The sequence below is a fragment of the Melospiza melodia genome, chromosome 1 (assembly GCF_035770615.1).
Source record: "Melospiza melodia melodia isolate bMelMel2 chromosome 1, bMelMel2.pri, whole genome shotgun sequence".
Classification (NCBI taxonomy): Eukaryota; Metazoa; Chordata; class Aves; order Passeriformes; family Passerellidae; genus Melospiza; species Melospiza melodia.
The window spans coordinates 21,027,908-21,051,046 of NC_086194.1; the positions used below are offsets into that span (position 1 = coordinate 21,027,908).

The following is a 23,139-nucleotide window of genomic DNA, read 5'->3' on the forward strand; positions in this document are numbered from 1 at the left end:
AATTTATGTGTAAGCATTAAACAAGAACAAAAAACCTACAAATCCTCCCTGACCAGAACAAACAAAACCCCCACCTCCAACCCATCTGAAAACAGAAAATGTAAGTACTTCTAACAGACCTTGCTTAGTGTATCTTTAAGTCTTTCCAGCAAAAGAAGTCCTTGCCAGAATATTCTTCTATAAAATTTATAAATTGACTTTGCAACATAATGAACTAAATACTCCAACTTTAATATTTTGCATTCATACCAAAAAACAATTAACAGTTTTTACAAATAGTGTTATTTACTAAAACAATTCTTGTACAACAGTGCAGTATATCTAAATATATACATATGCCAACATCAAAGGGAGCATCAAAACAAACAAAGCCAAACAAAATGCACTTTGCTACTGTGTACACTTTATTAAAACCAAAGCAGACTGCAGCAGGTTTTTATTTTTCATGACATAGACAAAAAATATTTGGATTCCAGAAGAACATGCAGGATAGAACAAAAACTGCTACCACCTTTCTGCCAAGGAAGCAGCATGAAAAGGGAATTTCAGATCTGCAATTTACATAGTAGCAAATGGAATGTTTTTAAACACAACCATCCTAATTTAAGAAACAAGGCTTCAAAAATGTACGTAGTGTTTTTTACATACTGAAGCAAAAGTTCAAATGTCAAGGCTTTCTCCATGTTTTCCTATGGTGTTGGACAGTGTATGTATGAAAGTCAATATTCTTCACTGCAGCTGAAAATGAGAAAGGAGCAGCTGTAGTGTGGAGTTGATCAGCTTTACTAAGGTTGAATAACAGAGTAAAAAATGATTCTGCCTGCTGTTGGCAATGAAGATTTTTGTAACTTTTATTCTACCTTTATCTTTAAAAATAACTCTTCCAGTTCTTAACTGGAAAAATTATGCTCCCTTGTTCTTCAAAACAGATACATACATGTTCTCCAAAGGAAGGTGCAGTTGTGTAATTCAAAGTGCCAGTGTAGCTGCTCTAACTAGAGATGCCTTTTTCATTCTGTGAACCCCAGCAGAGAAGGAATAAGACAAGACCTTTGTATATAAAGACTGCACAGATATCTTTGAAATATGAGTGAAAAATAGAGTGATATTAGAGAAAATACTAAAAAAATGGAGAATGAGGTATTAAGCAGTTCTCCAGTGTAAATCTGATGCTCCTGCCATCTAGAGGAAATCAGAGAACTATAGTAGCAGCCTAGAGTTGATCAGCAAAATATGTATATGCTATTAAAAGCAAATCCATCTCATTCATGTAACCATTTGCAATCTGACAGAATTTTCTGAAGCTCAGATTTATTTAGTTCTCCCTGCCTCAAAATTCATGAACAGTATTTTGACATAAATACTGTGACATGAGGGCAGTATGCTGCTCCACACCTGTTGAAACATGCAGGAATTCTTACATTTTGCTCCTTTTTTACTACTATGTGCTTTGGCCAATGACATTACAGACACATCTACACAGCACCAGTTACTAAACAGAGTTGGGCAAATATATTGTGACTGCACACTCTGGAACACACTGCCATGATGTCAATACAGAAAATTTTACCATAGTACCCCAGTATTTTTCTTGGGAGGTTTTACAGTAAATCTTGACACCTTTGTTGTGCCCACATAAATTGAGATGATACACATGGCTAAAAAAATTTTGCTCATAGAAGTGAAATGCACAGAAGGCAGTTTCCAGAGTTTGCTCCAATTCATGCCAACCAAGACACTGAAATGCCCCTTCTGAAGTTAATTAGCATTTTTGTATTCCTTAATGAAAGGGTTAAGTAAAAAAGGGTTATACAAACTATCTGGAAGACATTTTAGCCTTAAACTGACAATTTACATGTAAAGAAACGAGACATTCAAAAATCAGGTCCTCTATTGGAACATGAAGAACATTTCCAACGATTCCTTACTTTCAAACAGTTTACATTCTGACACTTTATTTAATTGTTAAAAAGCTTTTCCACACAGTAGCTGTATGTGTGCTTTCCCCTGCTCACTAACATTTCAGTGTTCAACACCATAATAAGATAGAACAGAAGTGAACTTGGTCAAAACAATGCATGAACAAGGAATCTGATAATAAATCATGGCAGAGAAGCACCAGTAATGGCATCTCCAGGTTCATGATAACAAACCAGCAGAGAGGAGGTGAACTGAAGTTCATTTCTGAGCTGTAAGAGAGAATATGAGAGGATGACTGCAGGAATTCATGCAGTGACAGCATCTAGCAAAGTAGAAGGCATCACTTCAGAGTATCAAGCATACAGGGCACAACCAAGCAGAAAGACATTTTCTGATTTAAAAAATCAACATGAAGTAATACAGCTCCAAATTCAATTTAATCCAAAAATTGCATGTGAAATGGAAAATGTAGGTAGCAACAGAAACACTAAGACTCGGAACCTAAAATTTTAGTGACCTCCTCCACCAGTTATAGACAATGAATTCTGATTCAAAGTCAACTAAAATTCCCAGCCTGCTACAGGAGATACCTTACAGCAGTGACTTTTATTAAAGTATGAAGGAAAATAGCAAATGTCTATCTTTTTTTCACAACTTTCATTATATTGAATTTAAAGGGGCACTGAATTTTAGCAAGTGGATTTTTTTTGTCATTATGAGCATGAAAGGTGATTTTAATTTTCATAAAAGTGGATGAATGACCAAAATAAGCAAATTGGAGAGCAGAAAAACTGTGATGCACATAATGGTTCAGCGTTCAAATGAGAAACCAGGATCCAGCATTTCTGTAAATCAAGGAAAAACTTCAAAAGTTTTAAAAACAATGACAAATTATGAACAAAATGTATTTTTTCTGGGTCATTTCTGTATGGAAGTTCCACATACCCTTACTAGGGAACATGTGACACAACATATGAAAACCTAAGAACACAACTGTTAATATCAAAAAGACTATCTTGATGCTTCAAGCTTCTCCTTGAATCAGGGACTAAGAACAATGGAATAAAAACATTATTTTCACTTTTGTGTATAAATTATACATTTCTATACATTGACTATCTGATTTTGGAACAAGATACCTAATGCACACAGAGAACACTATCTAAATTATACTACAAGTTCTTTCTAAATACATCACTTCTTCAATCCATAAAAAGTCATCCATGACACAGTACGTCAGATTATTACTTTTTTCTTTAGTATTTCCTTTCAAATTTCACAGCCTTTTGTGATGACACCAAGTACTGAAATAATTAATGACAGTTTGCAAGGATGGTTAAAAATTTTAGAGAAAACAAATATGTGAAAATTCTAGCATTAGATCAAGCAGCTGGCTAGAACATCTCCAACTGGAATAGATCAACCATGGGCATGTTTTGTAACCACCCCAATTAGAAGTTATGCAAAGCAGTCATCAGAAAGTATCTGGCAAAACACTGACATCAATTAAAATAGTGAAACAAAGGCATGTTAGGTAACTGTGAATAGATGCAGGAGTAAATGGGATAACAGAGCTCATTTTATAGTACAATGTACAATTGCAACATTTAATTCCAGAAGCATCACACTAAAATATAGTACACATAACAAACAACTTCTGACATACACACAGGACTTAAACCAGATCTGGTATTGAAATTAGTGGAAATTAGAGCTGCTGGAAAAGATGAAAAAGGATGCATATAAACACAAAGTAACAACAGTCTTTGTACAAGAAACTCTGCTCAAGCACACCTGAAATGCTGCCTTCCATTACCACATTTCTTTTGCAGCACCTCATCTACAGAAAGAAAATACCATGCTTTGCAAAGCCATGTGGCTAAATTACTGAGGAACACAAGGATTTAAAACAGGCTAATGCATGTTGCTGCAGAAGAGAATTTAAAGTAACCTAAAAGTGGATTTAGATGAGATGCCTCATGAACTATTCAAATTATAGAAGGGTTAATAAACTCAAATGGTACAACTGGCAATTGAAACAGACATTTAAGGCAGAAGTGTTTGTGTTAGAACAGTAAACAGAACAAATTGTTAAGCAAGGCCACAAGAGATATAATGAAGCCCTGAAGGTTTGTTCAGCAAAGTGATTTACATGTCCATAATTCTCCGTGTTCTAATTAAGAAGACTTGAATAAAATAGTGTAATTCACGTTGTGTGTTCCAGTTTAAAACTCCATTGTTTCTCTTTCAAATCAATTCCTCTGTCTTTCTTTGGTGTAATCTCTACCAACACACACAGAATACAGTTCTGGTTCTCATATTAAAAAACAACTCAAAAATAAATTACATGCTTCTCATGATAATATGCTGTTCTGTTTCATGGTCCCATGACATGTTTAGCAGCCTCTGAATAGCAGTTTTAAGTTAGTAATTTTGTCCGAAGCAGAATCATAATTTGCTGTTATCCCCCCAAATTATTTACTAGTTAACAAGTTTACTTTGGTAGATAAGCTATCTAATAGTCATGATACACTTGTGTTCAATTTAAGAAGTAGTGAAACTTAGATAAGTTTACAAATTCATATATAGACTTTAGCTTGTAATTGTAACCATGATATGCAGAATTACTGTTTTTCCTGCACTGGAAAAAGACATTGCATCTGTCTTAAAACTAGACAAAACTATGAAATATGGTTGTCAGTTCATGATTAAAATAAAATAGTAAAGCAAATTATTTTTAAACATTGTGTTAAATATATTCACATGACCACCATAGTTATATGAAATGGGCACTACTGCAATCACACACTATATGTACATAACATATATGCCACAACAGTTTGCAATGGTTGAGTTTTCACAAACTAGCCAATTTAACCATACATAAATAATCTTGTACCAATTTTAGGCATTTTAAAAGGAATTAAATTTCCTAAATATATCAGTTCTTCCGCAAAATTAAAAAAAAAATCCTAAAAAGTCAGTGCAAATTGAACTTGTTCACCAAGAGAGATTCTTATTAAGCTGAGGATAAACAAAGTTTAAGAGATTAAATGAAGGAACTCATAGAATCGCCAACCGCCTTTAGCAGAGGTTAAAGAAGATTAGGAATCACAAGTCCTGGATCCTATAGCAGAGCCTTCTGTGAGTAACTGTGCTGTGCTTGTTGAGGTGGTGGAGGCTGTGGTTGTTGTGGAGGTGCTTGCTGACTGCCTGCTGTCTGTGGCAGAGCTGTAGATGCTAAGTTATAGTTTGGCACCTGGGACATATTAGTTCCAGCATTCTGATAAGCAGCAACATCAACAGTACCAGGTGGTGGACTATACACTGAAGGCTGGTTAGAGAAGGTACTTCCAGCAACAGAACCAACCATTGCACTGAAAAAAAAAACAAACAACAACAAAAATGAGAGAAAACATATTTAAAGTAGAATTAACAAACCATTTACCAACAGAACAGCAAAACTTTATTGCTTCTTCAGTTGTTTTATTTATACACACAAAAATCTTCTAACTCTGGACATGTTGCATATTTAAAACTGTAGCCAATGAGTATTCCCATTAAAACTCAAACACACTCCTGAGATTTAAACATACAGTAGACGCTCCCTATGGATTTAAAATTAGACCATGTCTGTACTTCTGATTTATTTCAAGGTGCAAATGGAATACCATCTATCTTCCATTCTGTTCATGAAAAAAACCAAAACCCAACAAATTGTTTTAAATAGCAAAACAAGTCAGATGAATATGCAGAAGCTCACTTTATCATTGTATGTTTTGCTATTCCAAATAAGTACCTCTGGGGACAAAGACTAACAAATACTTTAATAACTCATATTGATGTGTCTCCCAACTTTTTAGAATAAAATTACTCTCCATAGAGAGTAAACAAAACCAGAAAACCCAAACTAACAAAAACCGATTAGCAAAAACCCACAAATCTTTCCACAATATAGGTAACTGAACCAAAACTTTGCATCTTTGGCCATCCAGCCAATGTAAAATGTCTCTTTTAGTTTCCTTATTTGGGCAAGCTGTATAAGCTTTAGTCAGTATTCATTGCTCATTCACTTCTTTCCCAATATGAGCAGAATTCTCCCCATTCTTCTGTAGTAAGATATTTGACAAATGAGCAGTAGAATTTGTACCCAGAAATTATGCAGAGCCAGCCAGAGCAGCATATAATCTTCATCATTAAAACTGTACTAAAAGTTACTACTAATTCTACTAATTAATGTCTGTATAATTTTCTCTGGTTTATATAAAAAAACATAGAGCTATATAAATTACATATTTTGTATACAGAAAATTTAAAACTATATAAATAAAAAAAAAAAAACAATAAAAAACTTAAGGAATAAAGGTAAAAAAAAAAACCTTAAGGAATAAGGTAAAAAAGGAATTTTTACCAAATATATGACACCAATAAAAAGCACTCTGGATATGATTGCACTAAAGTATCATTCAGTTGTGTTTATTATATTCCTGTAATTTAAAAAACAGTCTCTGTTTAAATTTATTTAAACTTGAATAGAAAAATATTTAAAATTACTTTGTGTAAGACGTCTGTGCAGGCTGACCAGGAATTACTGAGCTGGCAGATGGAGTAACTGTGCCTTGGCTGAGAGAAGGGAGCTGCTCTGGAGGAAGATTGTAACCTTGAATGGGGCCCATCTGTGCACTCCCTGCCACCAAATATGCATTACCTTGAGTTTGCCCTGGATAAACCTAGGAAGTTAAATAAAGCAGTATTAGAAATAAAATAACGAAAATTTGCTATTCAATATCTGACTTTAGAACTTAGACTTCTCAAATCTTTTAGTTTCCTTTTTTTAAAAAAACATCACTGAAGATCATTTAGCATTTAAATTACTGCAGTTAAAATGGTGATTGTTTCATAGCATCATTTTCATGTTGAATTATCTATGAGTAGATAGGGAGAAATTGTACTCCTTTGGTTGCTTCTTTTCTTTGACCCACTATGCAAAGCCCTGGCAGTTTTATTTTTTAATTTTATACAACTTAAAGCCCAGGATGGGCTTTTTCCTTCATCAAAATGAGCTGAACAGAAAAAAACACTGAATGCATTAGAACCCACAAAAGAAGAGCATCCAAAGCTTGTAGCTGAAAACAAACACTTTTAATTTTTTTACATACTGTGCAAAAAAACTAAGAGAAAACACTGCTCAGTCAGTGTGAACTTGATAAGGTCAATGGCAATTAAAGGCTACATCCATACCTGAGAGCCAGAAACACCAGATGACTGCATGTAATACTGCTGGTTTTGTAGTTTTGCATACATGGAATACATTGGGTCCTCATTCATCAATTTGTTATACAAAGAAAGAGCCTCCATTGCTTTTACATTGAGCTCTGACAGTTCTGAATGTTTCCTAGAAAATATATATTACAGTTATAATACAGTTCATTTTACAATTTAGATAACTTTATTATAGGACAGACAACATAGAGTAATTTCATTAGGTGTGTTAAGTAACTTTTTTTATTGTGAACTGGTGCTTGACAAGTGACAGAAAGTCAAATGGTATAACACTATAAATTGTTATGTGACTATGGGAAAAAAAATCTTCAGACCTCTTCTCAGAGAAACTACTAATAAATACACATATTTTCTTTGCCAATATTCATAGAAATTACAATATTATCGAGTAATAATTCTGGTTTCTAAGAATAAATTTTAATTTTGGTCAAAGCACATGACATTTCTTTTTACCTGTCTATATCCTCCAATTTTTCATCTATGAGAGGTCCCATCTGGTGGCACATTGCTAGAATAGAAACACATTAAAATATATCAGAGTAATAAATGTTTCCATACTGCAAAGTCAGAAAGCAATAAAAAAATTAAATAGAAATAGATGCAAGTCAAATTTTGTTTTAGTTCATTACTATAATCTGTATGTCAAAAAAATTTTAATAACAGAGGTAGCATCATGAACAATCCAAGAATGAGACCCAGCTAAAGTTTTCAGTACTGGTACAATTTTAAAATTATATTTTTAAAATAAAAATAAAATGAAACAAAACACACTTAACATCCAGGAAGTATAAAACTGAAACTATTTTGCATAAAAGGTCGACATGAATTGAAATGTCTTCTTAAAGGAAGAAGATTTGGCACTGGAACCTAGATCGTGTGCTCATCTAATTTTGCTACAAGAAGACTATGAAAACAATGAAGGAGAAAACTGGTTGCAATGATTCAATTATCTGCACATCAAAAGACACTAATAGCACATTAGACTCACTAGAATTCTAACTGGGGGAAGGGGCTCTTTCAAACCAGTGATGTGCAAAAAACAACACAAAATCTTACCAGAATCAGATTTAAAAAGCATTAAAATAAACAAAAATGCACACCCCATGCCTCCTTTCAGCACAAGGACATGGGGCTCATCTACCTGCCAAGCAAACCATGGCTAATTTGCAGAAAGGCAGAGTTTGTCAAATGTCAAATAAACAGACACAGAAGCTGAAAGGACAATTTACGATATTAGACATGCAGAAGGTCCTGAAAACATCTGAGCCATGACAAGTGCAAGGACATCATTACTGAGTTCCTTGAAGGCAACTCCAGGTGAAAGAGGACTTGTGTGCAAGGTACCCATCTGCTTCTTTGAACCTGGGATCAGAAATACATTGGCAGAAATGTCGGGCAAAGATATAAAAGCTGTCAAAGTTCTGCCTGCTTTTATGTATAGCACAAAGTGTGACAAAAGGCATCACAAGGATTGCTTAGATGTCTGTTAACATGATGACTGCTCTGCTGCCAACTACAAACTCTGGGCTCCTGAACACATTAGAATGAGCTCTCCAGTTCAAAGACAATTGTGACTGGACATGTGGATGGCAGAAGAAAATTAAGTGATTTTTCTGTCAAATTTTTGCAATAGATATGTTTTGAGTCCTTGGTTCCTACCAGTGGTGGCAGATGCTGATCAACATTTGATAGAAAACCACTTCATTTTTTTCTGCCATCCACATGTCCAGTCACAAATGTCTTTAATCAGCATCTGCCACCACTGGTAGGAACCAAGAACTCAAAACACATCTACAGCAAAATTTTCAGAACCTATGCCAAAACCAGTAGTTCACCAAAGCCTACTTAAGTGTAGAGCAAGTAATCTTGAATTAGCATTGTAGAACCGTATGTAGCCCTAAGTCTGACATGTGCTGTTGCAGGTAGCTGGGGAGTAATCATCTGACCACACTACTGCCTTCAGATTCCAGGAGCAGTCCCATGGTTCAATACAAAATTCAGCATTGCTTTAATGATCACACAATGCATTTTGAAGCAACTCCTAAGGTAAGCCATATCTGTAGGCAGGTTGACAAGCATACCTTTAATTTCTCTGCCTCTGTCCTGGATCAGATACAGGCAATCTGCTTCTTAGAGAACAGCCTCTATAGCTATGTTTGGGACTTGAAAGAATAAAACCAGTCATGTTTCTTTTTACCTCTCTTTAGTTTCAGTGGAACTAGAATATGTGTAGACATGTTGCTGATGTGAGTTTCTGAAGCAGCATTCATTTACAGACATGATGAACCAGATGGGTGTGGAAAGATGGGAGATACCTAAAAGTTTACAAACCTAATTAATTATTAACTTCTAGATAGATGTAGAAACTGCCATTTTCATGACAAAGTCTGGTGTCATCTGAATGGTCACTTTAAGCCTATGTTCTGTCTCATAATTGGGAAGTTTCTTTTCTTCCTTTTCCAAATTCTATTTTAAAACTTTTGGTGCATGTATCAGCCTAGGTAAAATGATCTATAATGTCTCTGTGAAGAGGTAGTCTAAACAATGACTCAAAGAGTAGGAAAATTTGTAGCACTCTATGAGTTATTTGTTAATATGCAACTCCTCCAGAAATACACATGCAAGTGAAAAGCATGTGGGACACCCACAAGTCTATTCTAAATCTCTCTAGTATTTCTGCTTCCTCTCATGGAATCTTCCTGACACAACTTTTGCCACTCATGCTGTGCTACCCTGTGAAGGAAAAAAATTATGAATGAATATGACCAAGTATTTATGTGTCTTGAAAAGGGAAAATAATTTAGGAAACAGTAAAGAAAAGTAGATTTGTTTTAAGTTAATATTTTTGACTTTGGTCTCGTGGATGTGGGAAACAAGAAGTGAGAAGATAATTATGGCTCAGGCACTTTTCTTAGGCATGCTTCTCACATGCACATGAAACTGAAGTAGTTTCAGCTTAGTTTCAATCTGCATTGATACAGAAAATTACCAGTGATGAAAACAACAATGAAAAAATTCATTCTTTTTGGTTACCCTCAAGATGAAGCAGTTCTGGGAGGTCTGGCTGGTCATCAGATGGATCAGCACTTTGTAACATCTGCAAGAGTTGGTCCATTTTATCCTGCAACACAAATTGTATTATCAGGGCAAATGTGGCAGCAAGGGAATTAGCACTTTCCAGATAGTAAATTAAAGCAGCTGTTCACAACAGCCATTTTGATCTCTTGGCACTTCAGAATCAACTAGACTAACTTTAAGAAATTGCAAATTATACATGCTACTTTACAGGAATGAAGTTGCTTGAACAAGAAAATGCTAAATGAGAAAAAATGGTGGTAACAAGTGGAATGTGCAGAATACTCCTTTATTCCTAGAAGTCCTTTTAAACATATATTATCTTCTGAGCAGTTCCTATTTTTCCAGTCTAGATATTACATATGCAATACTACCACCTAGTGGGATTGGTGGGAATGTTTTGACAGAATACATTGAGAAAGTACTTTAAATTCACTGAAAAGAAATTTTAAGGGCATGAGGCCTATTCAGCATATGAGCCATGTCATTAGCATGTCAATGTAACGAAGCGTTGTTTTAAGATGATCCTTGGAGGCATCTCAGGATTTACTTCAGAATAAGTTAAGCTTAAGTAAAGAATTTAAGTGCAACCATTTTGTAATAAAAACATCAAAGGTTAGAAAACAAACAGGCATAAAGTCTTTGAAAAATATGTCTTGGACTGAACTATATTGGTTAAAGTACCAAAAACATAACATGTAAATTTTTTAAATCATTTATTAGCTGAGCACTATCAAATAAATAGCCTTTTTCACATTGTGTTATATAGGTTGTATAAAGGAAAACCATGCTTTGTCCTCCTTAAACCATAGAAAGTTTGGGAAAAGTCAAATTAACTACTTCCTTAAAAATTATACTGTGGCCAATTCAAAAACAAAAGAAGACACTGAAAAATCAACAATGGACTCATAGAAAACAAAAGCTGGAAGGCTGAAAGCTCAAGGCAGGCCTCAGATAATCTATTTTAGCAGGTTACAAACTAGTATCTCCTGGGAAGAAGAGTTTTTGAGGTGGGATTTAAACAGGACTTCAGGAAGGTAGTAACTGATTTCTCATTTCAAAAAAAACAATGACAGAACCCAGGTTGAGGTAAAAAAAAAATGTGGGGGGGGGGTGAATTTCCTGGACTGAATGTTCCTAGAAACCCTACAGGATCACTGTGGTGAGATTGTAACTATCTTACTAAATCTGACTTACAAAGGAACAGAATTTTAGACTTTTCAGGGACAGAAAGAGATCTTTCAGTCTGAGGGTAGACAGTGGTGGTTACACTGGAAATAAATCTAAGTGAGCAGTCAAGATGAGTATCTCTATGATATCCTGAAGTATTTTAAACAAAATTTGAAAGTAGATGTACTACTCAGCACTAAGATTCTAGCTTGGAGGTAAACAGATGTACAACCCTCAAGTAGGGCCCTAAATGGAACGCAGTTCCAAATTCATTTTCAGAAATTCCTAAAAACTTCAAGACTCTTAAACAAAAGGGAATACTGAAGATTTTATTTATTACTTTAATGAAAACTCTCGTTCCATGCTCTTTTTATCATATTTTTGAAGTATGAGATGAAAGGGTTAAACATCACATATTTAAATATTCCCAGCAGCACATTTTATACCAATCAGGATTTTTGCCATGCTTACTTCATCAATATAAACTGGTTCTGGCTCAGGTTCTATTGTCTCTACTTGAACTTCATCACTGAACTGCACTGTTTTCTTCTCCGCTTTCACTGTAAGATAAACAGCCAGACTTAATTTTACAAAATAAAAAATAAACAATGACATAAATATTATACAACTAGTATAGGTTATAGGTTCCTTGCATTTGAAATGCCTACTATTGACATTTGAAAGCCACAGACCTAAATAATTTTCTTATCTGTAAATCACATTATTTAAAAAAATAGATCAGTTCACACAAGCTCAGCAGAAATGTGTTTTAGCAAGTAAACGGCTTTATCATAGTCTCCCTATATATAACATATTAAAAGGTCATCAGGATAAAAGACTCAAAGATTGACTGGAAACAACAGGCCTACCAAGTCAAGTTTAAGATTAAACTGATAAAATCATCTATGACAAACTGAGCCTTCTTTTCTCCAAAGCCAAGTCCACAACTGAAAGGTCTCAAGATTCTCTACTCCTTCTTCACCAAATCCTATATGCAAAGCATCTCACTCCTCTGTAGTGGAGACTAGCACAAAAAAGCTCTATATTTAGCAAAAAAGCTAAATATTACTCTTATTAGATAGTCTTAGCATAGCACAAATGACTGGTACAGCATGTAATTCTGCTGACTTGCTCATCCTTCTAGCACCCTCAAATTGTGAGCACAGAAGATTAATCTTGCAAACCCATGAGATTTACAGAAATCAACTCTATAATCTTGAAGTCTTACCTCATATTTATTATTTTTATTAAATATTTAAAGTAGATTGGATGGATATAAATAAGCTGCATGGAGAAAATCCCTCTGTCCACTATGCACAGGTACATACCTACAGTAGGTAGGTTTCTTGAACTATTTGAACACTGGTAATCTGTCTCCAAGTCCTATCTGCCATGGGGCCTTCAGGTACATCTCAATTAGATATGCACCATTGCAACTGCACAAAAAGGCCATTTGGAAAAAAGGGTGCTGTTGCCCACATTTGTTTAGGTGTCAATGGAGAGATTTCATGAGTCTCAAAGAAGCTGCTGACAAAGCAGCAGCAGACAGCAGCATTTTTCAGCAGAAGACAGTTTGGGCAGCCTTGGTCTGACTGTTGTTTGTGATAGCATAGCAAGGGCTCCTTAGTTTTACTTCAATGACCACATTCACTTGCAACTGAACTCTGCCATAAGGGGAAGGAAATCACCCATAAGCCATGGCAGAGTTAAACATATATATCATATATATCATATATATATATATATATAAAAATAAAAATATCATGTTACTTACTCATTTCAGGCTCAGCAGAAAGATCAGCTGTTACAAAATTAGATGGAAACAATCCTATACCCTGATGAGTTTCTCCTTTCCACCAATTTGGATCACTAAAGATTAAAAAAAAAAAGTAAAGCCATCATACATCAGAAATCCCACATTCATATGGAACTTTCCTAGGAATTGCACAGTAAAGGTTTTTATATTACTAGCACATGAATATAACTTGCATATATGCAGAAATCTTTACACAGGAAATTTTATGCAAATACATTTATTTGTAAAAAATTGAGAAGATAACAAAATAAAGTATTAATACAAAAATACATTTCCATTCATTGTATTTCAAGGTATGCTTCTACATAGAAGATATAATTACTTCTAATTAATTTTTACAGTTTAACATAATTCTAGTAGGCTTTCTATATTACTTACCTGTCATCAAGTATAGTTATAAGTTCTCCAGCTTTAAAAGTTAATTCATTATCTTCAGCAGCCTCAAAATCGTAGATTGCACGAACCTTTCGGCCCTCATGTTTGTGGTTTGTTAAAAGGCTTGAGGTGCTTGGATACAAACTGGAAAGTGCTGTCTGCTGTTGCCTTTGTTCTTTTAGTGACAGCTCAATAGCTACAAAAGAAGAGTTACTCAAATGAAAATTCCCTATAGAAATGGGTTGATGGATATGAAAATTTAATTCTGTGAAAACTTTTAGTCTAATTCTATTCCTGTTGCATTTTAATGACTTTGTGTCTTTCTCTTAGAATTAATGGTAAATAACAAAGAGAGCAGAATTCTGCCTGTAGATTTACTGAGGCTTCCAAAATGGACAGGATGAATAAATAGCATTTGAGAACAAATATAATAACTCCACAAAGTATGATATTATTGCTACAACTTTGAACCGATGTAAAATATTTACATTCTTATTTTACATCTTACACCATGTTGAACTTTTCCAAATTGCCTGAAACATTAAAAAGATACATCTGTTCCAGTGCACACTGGTTCTCTGTTAGACAGAAGCCCGTAGCCTGGATTCACAGAATCAGATTTACACAGATTGGCTGAGGTTGGAAGGCACCTATGGAAGTCATCTGGTCCAATCCCCTGTTCATGCAGGGTCACTACAGCTGACTGCCAACGACAACTTTTTAATATCTCCAAGAATAAAGGCACCATCACATCCTTGGGAAACTGTGCTAGTGCTTGGTGACCTTCACTGTAAAGTCCCTCCTTAACTCATAATTAACAACATGATTTTTGCTTAAACAAGCAAAAATTTGCCCCTTCCTTTATATTCTTCCCTATCATTCCTTGAATTATTTCACATTTCTGGGTCATTTTCAATTGAACTTGACTGAGCAGAAAAGTTTCACTCACATTAAACTCAGTTCAAGTTTGCAGGAAAAAATTGATCATATTTAAGAAGAGGCAGTGTGGACACAAACATTATGAAACTCATGCAGATAGACTTTTGAGACACAGATCTCTTTAAAAGTAGACTTTGGTGGGTTGACTACTGAAGAAATCATTAGTAACACATACAGATTGACTACTGTTCATTTAAATAAATCAATATGCATCATGTCAGCAAATAAATGTACTCACCTTTAGCTAAATCCTCCTCTTCCTTTTTGGTGGCTACAGTACCAGGATCTTTGGCAACTAGAGCTGGACTTGCTTTTGCCTGTTCAGCAGCCTAGCCAAAAGTAAAAGATGTAAAAATTAATCCAAGAAAAAACTGTCAGTGCATTAAGTTCACCATTTTGCTTTGTATTCATCTGCTACATAAAAATCTAAAATAATTTAGAGCATTTCACTCCTCAAAGAAAAGCTTTATTAAGACAAGGTAGCTTTCATTTTATTTGCCAAACATTCTAGAATTCAAGACTACAAACTGTAAAATACAGAGTTAAGGATAAAAAGAATTTGTGAAACACTTTGACAACAACCACAAAAATCTAATATACCTGTGAACCAATAGCTGGGAAAGTAACTCCTTGCTCCTTAAGATTTTTAATCATAGCAGATATTAAACTAAGCTGTGGGTCATTCTTGAATTCATCAGTCCATTCCACCATAAGGGCTTTCAGCTTTTCACAAACTTTTGGATGACCCTGCATGGACAGTAGAAACTAGTTAAATGATCTAAGAATCTGATCTAAATTTCAAGTAATTGCATGTTACTGTCAATATAAAACATATAGATACCTTACTTTGCAGTCAAGTTTAGCACTCAGTCTTTATTAGAAAGGGAGAATAATACATCAGCATTGTGTTTGTGCCAGTACAGTATGTGCCAGGCCCAAAATAAAGTAAAAGAGGATTACATAGAACCTTCTGTTTTATCTCCATTTCATCATATTGGTATTTAATGTTTTACTGATGTTATTTAAAGTGAAAATATAGTAGCTTATTTATAAATTCACACACCACACCTCCCCCAGACAGAATACCTATGTTAACTAGTATGAAGTGGCATTCAGGAAGTTCTGAGAGCCACAGTCTTTACAATAATCTTCTCTCCTTCCCCTCCCCCCATTTCCAGTCCTCTAAAAGCAGATTCCATTCCACTTTCAGATTGCCCCAATTCTCTATTTAATTTCCTTTACAGGTGAAACATAAAAGTCAATGCAATACATTACCTTATTCAACACATTGCTTACTTCACTGGCAAAATCTCTTGAACAGACTTCTAAATGAAAGATTTTGCCACAGTTTGATACACATGCTCCTAGAAGCTAATGAAAGAAAGATTACAACTTAGATATTTTTTTGCAATATAACTTTCCAGGAAGAAAATGAACTACATTAAGAAGAACCTACTGTTAATGCTTGCATAGCGACGTGCGGATCTTTATGGTTCACTCTCTTCATTACAGAGCGGAGGCAGTCCTTAGGCCTGAAAAACACAATCCAGCTTTAAAAATATGGAATGGAATGAACATTTCCTTCTGCACACGTGACCATGCTGACAACGTTAACAGATAGCAAGAGCTCCTGAACACCGTGAGTAAATTATTTAGTAGCTTATAATTTAAAACAAGAACATTTAAAATAAATTAAACAGCATAAACTGTTGTAGCCATTTCTATCTGTAGGATTTGTATCTCTCTTAATTATCTAAACCTCTCAGTAATTTCTATTACTTCTTGTACTTAGAACGAATTACTGTAAATACTCCAGAAATGCATAAAATCCCTTACAATTCGAGAACTGGAATTCTCTGTAGTCCATGCACCTACTCCTCTATATTTCACATATGTATGTAAGAACATTTCCTTACATACCGGTTTACCAACACCCTTTTATTTTGAATTACCACCACATTCCTCAGAGTCTCTTTTAATCTACAGAAAAACATTTATAAAGAAGCTATGTAATGAACAAATAACTTCTCAAAAAAAACCTCTTAGACAATCTACATCAAAGTTTCAAAGAAATTAAATACAGAATTCAAGTCTTATGTTGTGGTAGATAGAAATAACATGAAAAGCAACTTCAACAAAGAATTTGAAAGGGGACTTCAGAAAGTTTAGCATATTAAAATGTATTTGACTTTCTGATACTTTGTTCCATCTATATATCCTCAGTGGAAAGCTGAGCCAGGCTGAGGTAGGAATTTTCAAGGGCATACAATCATTATGTGTTAAATAGCCCTGGAAAGATAACCCTGGAAGAGAGTAAGTAGAGAAGGAGGAAAAGAGAAGGTAAATTTACACTAAGAGATTTTACACACTTATGGAGTTTACACATTTATAGCATGGTTGTCTTTGGAAGCAAAAGTATTTTTCTGTTGAACTGATATCCAAAAACTAACATGAAACTCAGGTATAAGTTACACCACTGCCTGGCTATACTATATTTGGCAGTGTCTACATTTTACAGAAATGTCCACCTCATATTTAGTGGCACTAATTATAGAAAGTGCTATCACACAGCACAAGTACATATCATTCAGTGTATACCTTCATATACCAATTATTACAGATGAAGGCTTTAAGGCAAGTACTACCTTTTATCTATTAATTTTCCAAGACTTCTCATATGTTCACTTTAGTTGAGAAAGACTACAAGCTAAAATTGTTAGAAATAACTGCTTTCTGTAACCATTAGTTTATGAGTAGGATTAACAATGTGATATGATTGCAAGCTCAAAAAAGGTGCTTGCCCATTGTGAAGCCAGTATTTTTAAAGGCAGGGTGCAGGATCAAGAGCTAAGCAGTTCAGGAACAGTATCATTAGCCTATGATGTTTTTTACAAAGGAATCCAAAGTCTTATTAAAAGTAATAAGAAAGCCTCAAAGACAATTGATAATCCACATGTCTCAAGTACAATCTATTTGTTTATATATTTAAAAGAAATTATCAATGCTTGAGTGTTAAATGTTTTTAAATACTCAAATGTTTAAAATAAGAAAAATTTTGATTACATGTAGATAGGAAAATAACCCAGGTGTACCAATCTTTAGTCACACAGAGTAAGAAGACCTATTCTAGACAGGCCTGCAATTCTTAGTTTTACTTCTAATTAATTCATCATACAATTTAGTGCATAAATTATGAGAAGCACTATGCAGAAACCAGAGGGAAGCATGCATTCCATGAGTGTAGAATTCTGTCTACTTATTAGGCATCTCTCCAAATTGTACTATACAAATATTTGGCCAGAGCTCCACTCCAACGATGATAATTTCAGAGGCACCATCATGAGCAGTAATAACAAATAAGTAGGGTGAAAATATGGCAAGATATAATAGAAGTTATGTATCATATGTGGCATCATATGGTATCATAAACCAATTCATATAGAAAATAATGAATTTCAGGTTTAGTTTTAGAAAGTAGAAAAAAAATCTGATTATATTTTATTTGACAAGGACACAATTAGCAGCATTTGCAATATAAAATACTACTCTGCACAAAACATTTCAGATATGTTCAGGAATTTATTGTTCATTTACAGTCTAAGGTAACTCTGTGGGACTCAGCTTTCCTCCTAGCTCCTTTAGAAACAGGCTGGTCATTAAGCTTCCTGGTCAGCCTGTGAGACATACATTGCAATTACAATGCAAATGCTACTGAGATTGTGTAATGTGAGGGGGAAAAAGGGAAGACACATTGGAAAACTACCAAGTAAGCAAGTTTGCTGCTCTCTCTTGCATGAACAAGCACAAAAACAACCAAAGAAGAAATGGCTAACCAGAACACTGACTTGCTGAGGCAGTGATTAATCCTTAAGGAATCAAGACAAAGTTAGGCAAGCAGCAATATGGACAAACCATTCCTCAATGACAATTTGCCAATACCCACCCCCAACAGAGAGCACTGCAATGAACTTTTCTATTTTCTCAACACTTGGTGCAGCCTCACAGCCACTGACTACTTTTTTTCAGCCATCTTTTCTTTTTTTTTAAAAGTAACCTTTCTTGAAAAAAACTGAAGTTGTGAAAGTTTCACTGTAGACTGATATGTCTAATGAAATAAACAGTACAAGTGTCTCAAAGCCAAATGCAAACCTGATTGGAATAAGGAACTGGCTAGCACTGAAATTTACTGAATAAGGGGGGGCATCTTTGCTAAAATATACAATTCCTGTCCATTAATTTTTCCTTTTATTCTGTTTAAAGAACCATCCAAATTTTTTAATGTTATTTTATTCTAAGATGAAAAAACTATAGATTCAGTTTTGTAAACATTTTCATTTTAGAAAAGCAACACTATGCAAAAACCTATACCTTTCCTGTAGTCAGATTTAAAACGCCAGTCAAATATATAATCATAAAACATCCTGAGTTGGAAGGGACCCCCAAAGGGCCCTGCAAAGTACAGCCTCAACAATCACTCCATGTGATTAAAATTTTAAAAAAATTTAAAATAAACAAGTTTTAAAGAATGCTGTACAAAACCAGGAGGCAGAAAGGATTGTCTCTAACAGTAAAATCTTTGTTTTAATCATGTTTCTATGCTGAAAAGGCAACTTGCTCACTGAGCTAATATTGGCAAAAAACAGGATGCAAACAATGATGTGCAACTGCTGAGCTGTATGAGCTCCTAATGGAAATTCAGAGATTAAAAAAAAGTGTTGTCTCAATATTAGACAAATTTTAGATTATCTAAGAACCTGATACGTGAAGCATGCAGAAAATGTTAATTCTGTACCACATGGAGTAGTAGTTCATATAGGCTATTGTAAACAAGTCATATTGTTTAAAATATCGACATATTTTCTGTCTTTCCTGTGTTTTCTATAAAAATTCTAATAGCAACTCTGATTTTAAAATTCACAAAGAGAGGGATTCAATGGAATTCTAACTTGCTAAAAATCTATTTTAGTTGTTTGGATTAAAGGAAGCAAGACAACATTTTCAGCAATTTGCAATTCTCGGTACCGAGAGTATTACAACATAAAAAATAACAGTAGCAATTATGCTATGGAACTGTAACTAATTTATCTTATGAGAAAATTCAATGCCTTTGTAGCATAACAGGTTTCCAACAATTAATCTGGATACCAACAAGTTTGCAGACAATGTGCTATACCAGAAGTGCTACTTAATGAATAAGTGTTTTTCTAGGCTGCTGTGGCTTCAGGTGTAAGGCAATCCACATCTAGAATGATGTAGGATGCAAAGGAGCTTGTAGACTAGTACAAAGAAAATCCACAAAGGAGAGATTTTTGTAATCTAAACTTCTTCCAAGAACAGTAACAAACAGCTTGTACTGGAGCAGAATTGGTTAAAAAATTGAAGCCAATCCCAGTTAAGAAGACTTGCATACTTGTCAGAGGACCTTAAACTGCAGGAGAATTTCAAACAGCTAAGCATGTCTCATTTAAACTTCTTAATGGGAAACATTGTCTTGCTTTACCTTGCTACTGCACAACATAATCCATAAAAACAAAGAAAACCCACTCTCAGCAAGTTTTAACAGAATCTGAATTTAAGCAACAAGTCAGTTGGCAGCCTATTACAAGCAGGATAAATACTACAAAGGATTAAATCCCACTTTTCTTTTATAAAACAATTTTATTAGGAAAAAGATTAAAATACAAATACACAAAACAAAAAGACAAAAACAAAAACAAACTTCAGAAATCCTAACGGAAATTTATCTGCAAATTACCAGAAGATCTCTAGCTTTATGTGTACTGCTGTCTCTTGCAGCTGCACACATTTCAGCACTGTTCAGGCTATGTTGCTGTGAGACTAAATTTCATCTGTGGAAAGGCTTTCAGTGAGTAAATAGAATACTGAAACATTCAATAATATAGTTACTGTTACAAGCTTGGCATCAACCTGCTCAAGGAATAGAAAAGCAGTTTTACATATAAAGACTAATACGAAACATTATTAACAACTTGCCAGCTGCTATCTTCACTACAGTTATACATAACAGCACAGAAACCTCAATATGCTGTGCTATTTTTATGTACTCCTCCAGGGACCATCTCTAATCCCAAGAAATAAGATTATTTGCAAACCTGTCCTTAGGAACAAAAGTCCCAGGTGGGACTTTGCTGTCTGGCATCTCATACTGTTTCTAGCAGTTCTACAAGGCAATCCAAGTCATTCTCAGAGAAGCCTTCCACAGCATCAGTGGCAAAACTTTCTTCTTGAGATTGTTCCATTCCTAAATTTTTACAAGAAATGCTTCAAAAAGGTGTATTTAAAACATTTCCAAGTCCTAAAACTACACTGACTGAAAGCACTATAAATACTCTGAAATTATGTCTTTAAACTGTATTTTTAGTTGCTAGTTATTATACTTTTATACTTCATACTTTATCTTTTCTTGTCCAAAAAGTAAATTCATGCATAAATTCTATGATAGAGCTCAGTAAATAATCAAACATGAAACTTTAGCAGCCCATATTAAGATGTGTTTAATTTAGTATCACATCTCTAAAATGTACGTTTTCCAAAGCCCTGCTGACAGAGAATAGCTTCTGAAAACAAGGAGAAGAAACACAAAGTCTTGTTGTTTTCTGTGACAAAGACACTGGTGGTCTGATGGTGAGAACAATGGAGGGCAGCAGATGCTTTATACCTTGATTGCAGCAAATATTTGACATACAGCTGAAGTCTTTGTAGTGTCCTTATCATATAGCAAGTGAAATACGGGCTGGGTAAAGGTGAGTGGAAAACTGGTCTCCTAAGCTCAAAGAGCTGTCACCTGTAGTGCAAATCCCAGCTAGCAGGCAGTATCCTTCAGGGATTTCTGCTGGGATCAACAGTGCTCTCTGTAACTTACTGACCAGAGCAAGCTGAAGGGGAACATATCAGTACACTGACGCCATGGCTAATGTTCAGAGGAACCTGGACAGGCTGGAGAAATGGGCACACTGGAAGTTCAATAAGAACAAGGATAAGCTATTGCATTTTAATGAAGCCAGGAGCTGACCACATGAAAAGCAGGAAATTATCTGCAGGTCCTATTGGGTGAGAGGTGTCAGCAGTGCAGCCTGGCAGCTAAGACAACCAACCACATCCTGGCTTGAACTACAGGTCAGCACAACCAACAAGGTCAGGAAGGTGACCCTTTCCCTCCATTCTGCACTTGTAAGATTGCATCTGGAGCATTTTGTCCACTTTGGTGCTCCCCAGAGCAAGAAGGGTATTTACACACTGCCCTAAGTCCAATAGATAGCTGCCAGGACAGTCAGGGACAGTCACATACAAGGAAAAGATGAGAGAGGTGCTTTCAGCTTTGAGAAGAGCAGCCAAAAAGTGGGGCTTACTGCTTTCAACAAGCAATTAATCAGAGTATACACAGAAGATGCAGCCAGATTCTTTCTTAGAGCTGCACAGTCACAGGACAAGATGTAACAGACAAGTCAGAACAGTAAAAATTGCAAACAGATTGCAGAATTTTTTATTTCCTTACTTAGTAAGTAGAACTAGTTAAATACTGAAACATGTTGCCCACAGAAGTTGCAGAACCTTTGACCTTGGAAGCATTCAAGACTCGACACGGTCCTGAGCAACCTGATCTAATTAGACCTGTTTGAAACTGGAGGGGTTGGACTAGATGTCCCCTGGAGGTCACTTCCAACTTAGATAATGATTCTGTAAGAAAAATGCCTCATGAAGCTTCCTGGGTTTACAGTGACACTGCTAAAACATATCAATTTATTTTATCTGCTACACTGGTGAAAAGCTGCTGTACACAAGTCCTAATTTTAACTCATCAGCCAGTATCTCCAAAGTAAGGATTGCAAAATATTTCAGCAGAAACCCCATACATTTTCCTTTTACTTGTAATCAATTTAAGTTAAATTCAGCTTTTGTAGAAATTTGCAAAAGATAACAAAAAATTCACTCCTCTCACCTGGGTATGAGACTGAAGTAACAGAATTAAAAACATTTGGGGAGGAAATTCCTGAAGTTACTTACCCTGTGCGTGACTGTCCAACTTTATCACAGATGTCTAAGATGAGGCCCCAGTCCTCTGCAGTGTTCATCTCACTGGTTGCTTTCTCTGATAAATAAAGTAAAAATCAAAATACAAATTTAAAAAAATACTTAATTGTTAACAAAGACATTGATATATTACCTCTTTGTATATTTCTAAATGCATGAAAAAATCCCTATACTTACTAAAACTCATATATTAGCAGTGTCATATTTAATACTTTTTGATTTTCTAATGTTCACTTGTGACCATTAATTTTAATTAATAAGCAAATATATTTTGGGGTTGTTTTACCACATCATAAAGATGCACACAAAACATGACACAAGCAGTATAGCTATCAACAGATTTTTTTTTCCATTTGAACTATAAAGTTTATTAGGATATGAATATCCAAAGCATTGGTTCACTCTTTGCAGAGTCAGATACAACTGAATTTATCACCTTCTCACACACCAAAGTGCTGTGTCTTGCATTTCCTTGTATTACATCTCAACAAGAAGGATTTAAAAAGTCA

General features: G+C 34.9%; 1 protein-coding gene across 1 annotated transcript in view; it reads right to left on the bottom strand.

The window, feature by feature from the left end:
• Positions 1-383: 383 nt before the first annotated feature.
• STAM (signal transducing adaptor molecule) overlaps positions 384-23,139 on the bottom strand; it is a 32,720-nt gene continuing 9,964 nt past the window's right edge. The window contains exons 2-14 of the mRNA XM_063150457.1: positions 22,604-22,688; positions 16,035-16,110; positions 15,854-15,949; positions 15,179-15,325; positions 14,817-14,907; positions 13,643-13,835; positions 13,223-13,317; positions 11,920-12,008; positions 10,237-10,324; positions 7,657-7,711; positions 7,162-7,315; positions 6,475-6,650; positions 384-5,297 (exon numbers count right to left, since the gene is read on the bottom strand). Coding sequence (XP_063006527.1) covers positions 5,048-5,297; positions 6,475-6,650; positions 7,162-7,315; positions 7,657-7,711; positions 10,237-10,324; positions 11,920-12,008; positions 13,223-13,317; positions 13,643-13,835; positions 14,817-14,907; positions 15,179-15,325; positions 15,854-15,949; positions 16,035-16,110; positions 22,604-22,688 — 1,595 coding nt within the window. The 3' untranslated portion in view covers positions 384-5,047. The remainder of the gene's footprint in view (positions 5,298-6,474; positions 6,651-7,161; positions 7,316-7,656; positions 7,712-10,236; positions 10,325-11,919; positions 12,009-13,222; positions 13,318-13,642; positions 13,836-14,816; positions 14,908-15,178; positions 15,326-15,853; positions 15,950-16,034; positions 16,111-22,603; positions 22,689-23,139) is intronic.